This window comes from Fulmarus glacialis, unplaced genomic scaffold (assembly GCF_000690835.1).
Source record: "Fulmarus glacialis isolate BGI_N327 unplaced genomic scaffold, ASM69083v1 scaffold34167, whole genome shotgun sequence".
Classification (NCBI taxonomy): domain Eukaryota; kingdom Metazoa; phylum Chordata; class Aves; order Procellariiformes; family Procellariidae; genus Fulmarus; species Fulmarus glacialis.
This window is the reverse complement of record NW_009223129.1, coordinates 1,253-9,321: the sequence shown is the minus strand read 5'-3', so window position 1 is coordinate 9,321 and position 8,069 is coordinate 1,253. Positions and strand designations below refer to the sequence as shown.

Sequence of the window (8,069 nt, the reverse complement as noted above, 5' to 3'; positions counted from 1 at the left end):
TACCGAGCGCCCCGGGGCGTCTGAAGGGGAAGAGCTGCCGCGTTCCGGGAAAAATCAGGATTTGTATCCTCGAGTGCTCGGGTCTGTGGCATCGCCGGCGTCCAGGGAGCCTTCCTGCAAACGCAGCAGTGGTCGCGGAGCAGAGCCGGGATAATCAGAACTGCCTAAAGCAGCCTAATAGGTTTATTCCTTGCAGATAAGGCTACGAGCCAGCTTCTGCTGGAAACCGACTGGGAATCCATCCTGCAGATCTGCGACATGATCCGTCAGGGAGACACCCAGTAAGTCCTCTTCGGCTTTTGGATGTGTTGTAAGCGCAGCTCTCCTTGTCTTCGCACGGTGAAGCGTGAGAGTCTCGGACCCGTCAGCCTACGGTAACATGCGTCTTGTTATTTCCCCTGAGCAAAGCCTTGGAAAGGCAGTACAGTACACCGGGATGTGTTGAGGTACTTCCCTGACCTCAGGAGTTGCAGGTTACCTCTGGCCTGAAATCCTCAGAAAAACTCAAGCTTGAATGTGCTTATTCCTTCTCTTCCCAGTTTGCCTCGGGGGAATCACGTAGACCGTAAGCTAACTGTAGCTTTGTGTTAGGGTGGGGGTTAGCAGATTATCAGCAGCAGGTGGAATCTCCCCTCGGATTCTTGATTACCTGAGGACCTGTACTCTCTTTCCTTACGCAGAGCAAAATACGCCGTCAGTGCTATCAAGAAGAAAGTCAACGACAAGAATCCTCACGTGGCGCTCTACGCTCTGGAGGTAACGTCAGCCCAAACCGTGAGCACTGCAGGGGCCCGGCTCACAGGCCAGGGAACTTCCCATCTTTTAGAAGCGTGCCTCCTGGCTGCGCAGTCTGCACAGCGTTCCCTGCCCTGCCCGCAGAGCGGCGGAGTCGCGGCTTGGAGTTTGCCTTCTTCTGGCTCTAGCACAGAGGTTTCGTGACTGGTCAGCAGGCCATGGTTTTCGTTCTTTAACTCCGTCTCGGAGTTAGAAACAGACAGAGCTGGAACTCGAGACACTGTCCCTGGGGGTCTGTCTCTAAATAGCAGAGGTACAAAGGCCACTGTGCAGTTGAAGCGTAGCTAACTCTCCAGCATGGCGGTGTGGATTTCTCTGGCTTGACTGACACTGCCCTAATGCAACTCATTGCTTAAATAGTGCCTCCGTCTTGGTGTGCTGGCTGCAGTAACCTGTAACGTGTGCTGGGACTCGCCGGGGGCCGCAGAGAAGGAAGAAAGTGGCAGGCTAATATTGTCCTTTGCCCTTGCAGGTCATGGAGTCGGTGGTTAAAAACTGTGGCCAAACAGTCCATGATGAGGTGGCCAATAAACAGACTATGGAGGAACTGAAGGAAATACTCAAGGTAAATATGTCTTATTCTGCTATTGTTTTTCAATGAGCTTGTAAGAGAAGCAGCAGAAGGAGAAAATGTGTGTATCCTTTCTTTCATTCCTTTTGTGTAAGGAACAGAAGGGAAACTGTGTGGAAATGCCAGAAAAGACCAAACTGTATTACATGATGTGAAGGGATGAATGTAGGGAGCTAAGGAGTGCCTGCTAGGGAGAGAAGATGTCCTGAGAGCCAAGGTAACGTTTGACTATTCCGTGAAGTGGGGTAGGAATATGCTGCAAAGGCCTAGACCATTCTACGGTAAATGCTCCTGGGTGCAATGCTTTGCTTGGCTTGAGACAGCAAAGGAAAACGGAGATGATGGTCTGGCAGTTGCACCAAGGACCTGAGCAGTGGTGAGGTGAATTCCCTCCTGTAGTACAGTACGAGACACACAGGAAGGTAAGCAGCAAAATAAAAACTGGCAGAAGCTTCCTCTTTATCACACCCATTTCATTAGCCTGTGGAACTGTTTGAGGAGCTTTGCAGGATCTAGACCTGGCTGTTTTCACTGACAGGCTATCGCTTGCCAGTGTGATATAATGTGATGCCTGCAGGAGCTCTGTGTGTCCTTGGACTGGAGACTTCCACGAGTGAAGTAGAAATGGGAACTTCTGTCTCCAGCTCCCAGCCCCAGAACAGCAATGCCCAGAGAAGAGCTTGTTAGAGTAGTGCTGTTCCTTCCTTACAGCCTCCGTCTTCTGCCAGAAATAGACGACCGGATGACCCAGATATTTGGTGAATGAGCTGTGTGAGTCCCATCATCTCGCACACCATAGCGGGGCGTCTCTCTCCTGTCACCTTCCTGTTAGGGCTGACTCAGGCTCCATGCAGGATCTTCTGCTGCAATAGGAGCACTGCCACAATGTGACAGCCAGGTACAGCAGTGCAGCCACTCCGAGCGCTGGGGAGATCAGATCAGATCAGATCAAGAGATTTTGTGGTTCTCTCCAGTCCTTGTCTGCCTCGGTAGTTTCATAACTGCTGCAGACCCATTCTCCTCCTACACTTGGAACTTTACTGCTTGTGAATGCCCAATGCCGATAAAATGGTCTTAGTTCAGATGAGGTTCAGGGCTGTGACATTTGTGGAATGCAGGATTTTGCCAAATCTAGGAGTTTGGAGCTCCAGGAATTGTCAGTAAGTCACACTGTGTGGGCCGAGCTCTCGGCTGAAATAGGAGCTTGACAATGCTTCTCCACTTCCCGGGGGATTTCTGGAGCAGCCGGTCGTGTGAATGCGTGATGACTTGGTCAGCTGATGACAGGGCTGCTCTCGGAGGCTGGCTGGGATAGGAACAGGCTTGCCAAGTTTCCTCCGGCTCCTTGAATTGTGATACAACCATCCCTGCCTCCAAAGGGCAGGCTTCCCAGCTGTCCTTACTGTGTCACGTCCCAAGGTAGCTTTGGGTATTCCTGGGCAGGAGTCTCGGGGCTGGAGGTGCTGACAGCCTCACACCGACACCCTCCAGCGGTGAGCTTGTGGCGCTCTGTCAGCGCTTGGGTGAGGCAGACTGTGCTGTTCTCCCCAGCTGGGTAGCTGTAGGTCCTGCAATTTTCTGAGTGCGGGATGAGCAACTCTTGCGAGATGTTGGGCAGGCCAGTGCTTGTGCCTGCCCCGGGGAGCGACTGTGTGAGTCTCTATGGGTGTTTTCTCAAAGCATCGTAACCACACAGCTTTTCAAGTTGGTCCGTGCTGCTCTGAAGGACATTTTCTTGTTTGTGCTGGAGGGAGGGAGTGGGGAAGCTGAAGGAGTATGTAGTCCTTGCTGTGAATTGTCCTTATTGCAGCTTTCTGACAGCTCTTACCTTGCACAAGTACTCCAAAGTCTCTCTTTCCATGAATGGTATTTCTGCCTTTTCTTCTGAGGGATTCACACCATCCTTTGGGTTTCAAGGTCTTTTTCTCAGATTCTTTTTTTTTCCTCCTCCCTTCCTGTGCAGAGGCAAGTGGAGACAAGCGTCCGCAGTAAGATCCTGTACCTTATCCAGGCCTGGGCTCACGCCTTCCGCAATGAGCCCAAGTACAAGGTGGTGCAGGACACCTACCAGATAATGAAGGTTGAAGGTGAGGACTCTGTGGGCAAAGGTGGGTGGAGAATTGGCCAAGCAGCTCTACTCTGGAGGAGCATTGCAGGAGAAGGAATAGGTGTCACGACCCTGCCTGGTGTTAGCAAAATCTGATTTGCAATACTGAGCTTTTTCTTGGTGCCCGATACCTGATGAACCTCTTGGAGTGACTGAATCCTGCTGCAGGTAGAGGACAGCCCCCTTGTCCCAGGATCGGGGGCTGCTTTGCTCTGGGCCTCCAGCCCAGCTAGCAGCTAAGGGTTGGCAGTGAGACCTGAAAAGCAGGAGCTGCAAATGTTCTTCAGGAAACTGGCAGCAAATCAGTGTGTTCTCTGGGAAGGGATTTACTGTGGGGCAGTTCCTTCCTCCCAGGCTTTCATTAGTACCTCCAGGACGGGTCCAGGCTTCTGCTTTCTGACAGAGTGTCAGTATGGCACTTTCCCTTGTCCTGGGGATGGCAGTGTTCCCTGTGAGGGAAGGGACGCACTGCTGTCTCTGCCACTTTCTGTGCACCAGAACCTCCATGGGCAGTGGCAAAGCCTGGAGGTCCCGGTCCCCTGCCAAGCCAGTGTTGCCACACTCTTGCCATTCAAGGGGTGAGCCCTTGAATGGGGTGAGCCCACGCAGTGGGCTTTTTTCCCCACCATGCTGAGTTCAAGGTCTTGAGAAATAAGCCTTATCCAAAGGGTCCTGATGTCCCTTACAGGTGAAACCTGTAATACCCCAATAGGGGATTGTCCTGTGCTTTCGAGAGCATGGCTGAGAGCCCAGTACTTCGCAGACAGCAGCAAGTGCTGTGCGAGCATTGCCCTCTGGCCTCCTCCAGGAGGAAGATTGCTGTTAGTTGTGTCAGAGTAAGATAATGGTCAGGCTGGTCAAGGCAGGCATGCTGAGCTGGATCTGATGTGTGGCTGGGACCTACGGCACCAGGCTGTAGGCACCGCGGCCTCCCTGTGCGGAGGAGCCCTTTCACAACAGGACTCTGTCGCTTCTCCCGCAGGTCACGTGTTCCCGGAGTTCAAAGAGAGCGATGCCATGTTCGCTGCAGAAAGGGTGAGCTCTGCTCGTGGGGAGGGAGTTGGCACTGCAGGACAGACCTTGCTCTCCTGTCCCCTTCCTACTAAACCTTCAGTTCTTGCATCCCTCCGTTTAATGTAGATTAGAGACCTTGCTGGGTGCATACTGCTCCGAGCTGTCACACAGGTAGTTCTGGGGTGGTGTACAGCAATTTAGCCTAAAACTACCAGAGGGAGGGGAGACTTGACCAGGACAGGGAGTTAGGCTCATCTTGCTCTACTTGGTGGCCTTCCAGCAGCAGGTAGCAGGGCATTGCTAAAGCGATTGCTGTGCAGACGCATTCCTAGAAAATCTTTTGCTGACTGGGAAAGCATCACAGTCTCTAGTTACACGAGAGAAGATAACTTGTGGGGATTAATATTTCCTGTTGAGCTGCAAATGCTTCCAGTCTCCCCCATTCGTGAGAGCACCTTGGCTAGCCATAGGAGCTCGTGAAAGGCTCAGTGGAGACACTCTCCTTGAGGCCCTCCTTATGCAAGTTTCCTTAACCCTGACAGGCTCCAGACTGGGTCGATGCTGAGGAGTGTCACAGATGTCGAGTGCAGTTTGGCGTTGTGACACGGAAGGTGGGTGCCGCTCCTGCCCCGCTGGGTTCCCTGGTCCTGCACAGCCCCCCAGGATTTGCAGGACTCCCTGAGCCTGTGTGGAACTGTGTCAGGGCTGGACCGCCAAGAGTGTCTGAGTGATGTTGTCTAATGGTGAAGGAGAGTCTTGCTACCACACTGATGTCTCCCATCCTTTGCAGCATCATTGCAGGGCCTGCGGGCAGATCTTCTGTGGCAAATGCTCCTCCAAGTATTCCACCATCCCCAAGTTTGGGATTGAGAAGGAAGTGAGAGTCTGTGAGCCCTGTTATGAGCATCTCAACAAGTGAGTACCCTTTGTGGTGTGTTTCTTTGCCTGCTGGGACTGTGAGGGGAGAAGCTTGGCATGGAGCCACCTGTCTGCAGACCAGAGCAAGGGTTTCCCAAGCTGCACAGGCTGGGCTGGGTTCCCTTCCTTCCTGGGAACAGGGTTTACAGCTGTAGTGTTGTGCAGAGCTGGGGCTCCAGCGTGGAGGAAGGAGCATTCAGTCTGCACTGTCACCTTTTTCTGACTACAGGAAAGCTGACGGTAAAGCTGCTGCCACCTCCGAACTGCCCCCCGAGTACCTGACCAGCCCTCTCTCTCAGCAGTCCCAGGTGAGTGGCTGCCCTGTAGGTGATCTAGTGATCCTTACCTGCATGTTGATCCCTTTACTGACCGCCTCCTCATGTTTCTGCTCGCAGCTGCCTCCAAAGCGTGATGAGACAGCTCTGCAAGAGGAGGAAGAGCTCCAGCTAGCTATTGCCTTGTCTCAGTCAGAGGCTGAGGAGAAGGAGAGAATGGTTTGTGCCTGCTCGGCATCTGGGAGTGGTTGTTGCCATACAGCCCAGATATGCTGGGCATCTGCTAGCTGTGCGGTAACAGATCTCTAGATCCATGTCCTGGTGTGAGCGAGTCGCAGGGCCTCTGGAATGAGAGGGTGAAAGCGGAGCCAGGCACATGCAGTGTTGCAGTCCCAAATCTTGGAAGCAGGCTGTGCCTGAGCTGCAAGCCCTGGGGCACGCTGGCCTGCAGGAATTGTACAAAGCATGAGGCTGAGTCTGCTGGCCATGCCTGGCCATTGCTAGGAGCCTCGCCCACCCAGCGTGCCCAGTCTGTTGCTGACTGTGTGATTTGGAGGAATCTGGACAGTCCCTGGTTTTTCCTCTTTTGCAGAGGCAGAAAACAACCTACTCCATGTATCCGAAGGCTGAGCCCACACCCGTCACCTCATCAGCCCCCCCGGTCAGCACGCTCTATTCCCCACCTGTGGTACGTTCATGGGAGCCCCTGAAAGTGAAGTGGCTGGACGCAGGCCACTTCCCTAGCCTAAGCCTGCCCTGCTTGGGTCAGATTTAATCCCTGTTCTGAAAGAAAAGATTTGCCCTGTTCAATCCCTTGCTCTTTCACAGCACTACTGTGTTTTCTAGCAAGAAGGTCTGTACTCAGCTGGCATTTAGGTGCCTCCGCTGCTTCCAGTAGCTGCAGCATGTGTCTGGCTGAAGGAGACGGCTGTCCCCTTTCAGTCTCATGCTGGTGTTCAGCACTGGTGGTTGTGCATGGCCAGGTCTGAGCGGGACATCTGTGTGGGAGCTGTGGGTCTCTGGTTTCTGTGAACCAGATTTCCCTGTTTCTCTCTTTCCAGAATTCCTCTGCTCCCTTGGCTGAGGACATTGACCCGGAGGTAAGGATCCAGGCCTTACCTAGTCCACGGCACAGGCTCACTCCCAGGGGGGCTGCGATGCTCATCTTCCTTTTCTTTCTGGCAGCTGGCTCGGTACCTGAACCGCAACTACTGGGAGAAGAAACAAGAGGAAGTTCGCAAGAGCCCCACCCCGTCAGCACCTCTGTCCCTCACAGAGCCAGCTGCTCAGCCTGGGGAAGCCCACCCCGCCCCGCTCAGTGTTGTTGAGGTAAGAGGGGGCCTGGACCTGTGTCTGGCAGCTTCTGAGGGCTGAGGAGTACCCAACTCCTTTGTTCACCCCAGTCGTGCAGCTCTGCAGGCTTGCTGCTGGCTCTTGGCAAAGGAAAGTTGAGGCTGACTGGCTGCCCTGTCCTTCCAGCAGCAGTACCAGAACGGCGAGTCTGAGGAGAACCACGAGCAGTTCCTGAAGGCGCTGCAGAATGCTGTCACCACATTTGTCAACCGCATGAAGAGCAACCACATGCGAGGCCGCAGCATCACCAATGACTCTGCCGTATTGTCCCTCTTCCAGTCCATCAACAACATGCACCCCCAGCTGCTGGAGCTGCTCAACCAGCTGGACGAGCGCAGGCGTACGTGGGAGCTGCGTGGCCGAGGGCGTGGGAGGGCGTCCTGGCGAGGAGCGGGGTGGCTACCAGGGCTTCCCGAGCGCTGGGGTTCAACATTCCTATGGCATAGCCTCTCTGGAGAGAAGCCAGGGCAGTGTGCAGGGGTGGTCCGAGTGCTCTGCCCCAAGAAGGACCCTGAGGCTGTCTCTTCTCTCCCCAGTGTACTACGAAGGCCTGCAGGACAAACTGGCCCAGATCCGGGATGCACGTGGGGCTCTGAACGCGCTGCGGGAGGAGCATCGGGAGAAGCTGCGCCGTGCAGCGGAGGAGGCAGAACGCCAGCGCCAAATCCAGCTGGCCCAGAAGCTAGAGATCATGAGGCAGAAGAAGCAGGTGAGGCAGGGCAGCGTTTCCAGGGTATCCGGGGCCGCATCAGCCAGCAGGCCTGCCTGCACTTTGGGCCAGCCCAGGGCTGGCAGGGACGGCTGGCCTGGCTGCAGTGTCCTGCTTCTAGCCGTCACGGCCTGTTCCCACAGGAGTACCTGGAGATGCAGCGTCAGTTGGCCATCCAGCGACTGCAGGAGCAGGAGAAGGAGAGGCAGATGCGCCTGGAACAGCAGAAGCAGACCATCCAGATGAGAGCCCAGATGCCAGCCTTCTCGCTGCCTTATGCCCAAGTATGGCTGCTGGGCTGGAGCCCCCCCCGCCAGGTTGCAGGGG

At 54.7% G+C, this 8,069-nt stretch overlaps 1 protein-coding gene across 1 annotated transcript in view; it reads left to right on the top strand.

The window, feature by feature from the left end:
- Positions 1-196: 196 nt before the first annotated feature.
- The window catches only part of HGS (hepatocyte growth factor-regulated tyrosine kinase substrate), a gene marked incomplete at its 5' end in the record, with an annotated part of 8,984 nt that continues 1,111 nt past the window's right edge, over positions 197-8,069 (top strand). Inside the window, 15 exons of the mRNA XM_009581702.1 lie at positions 197-281; positions 681-756; positions 1,268-1,360; positions 3,330-3,453; positions 4,456-4,508; positions 5,030-5,098; positions 5,278-5,402; positions 5,635-5,713; positions 5,801-5,899; positions 6,273-6,368; positions 6,742-6,780; positions 6,866-7,009; positions 7,160-7,373; positions 7,570-7,742; positions 7,886-8,026. Of these exons, the coding sequence (XP_009579997.1) occupies positions 197-281; positions 681-756; positions 1,268-1,360; positions 3,330-3,453; positions 4,456-4,508; positions 5,030-5,098; positions 5,278-5,402; positions 5,635-5,713; positions 5,801-5,899; positions 6,273-6,368; positions 6,742-6,780; positions 6,866-7,009; positions 7,160-7,373; positions 7,570-7,742; positions 7,886-8,026 (1,610 nt within the window). The remainder of the gene's footprint in view (positions 282-680; positions 757-1,267; positions 1,361-3,329; positions 3,454-4,455; positions 4,509-5,029; positions 5,099-5,277; positions 5,403-5,634; positions 5,714-5,800; positions 5,900-6,272; positions 6,369-6,741; positions 6,781-6,865; positions 7,010-7,159; positions 7,374-7,569; positions 7,743-7,885; positions 8,027-8,069) is intronic.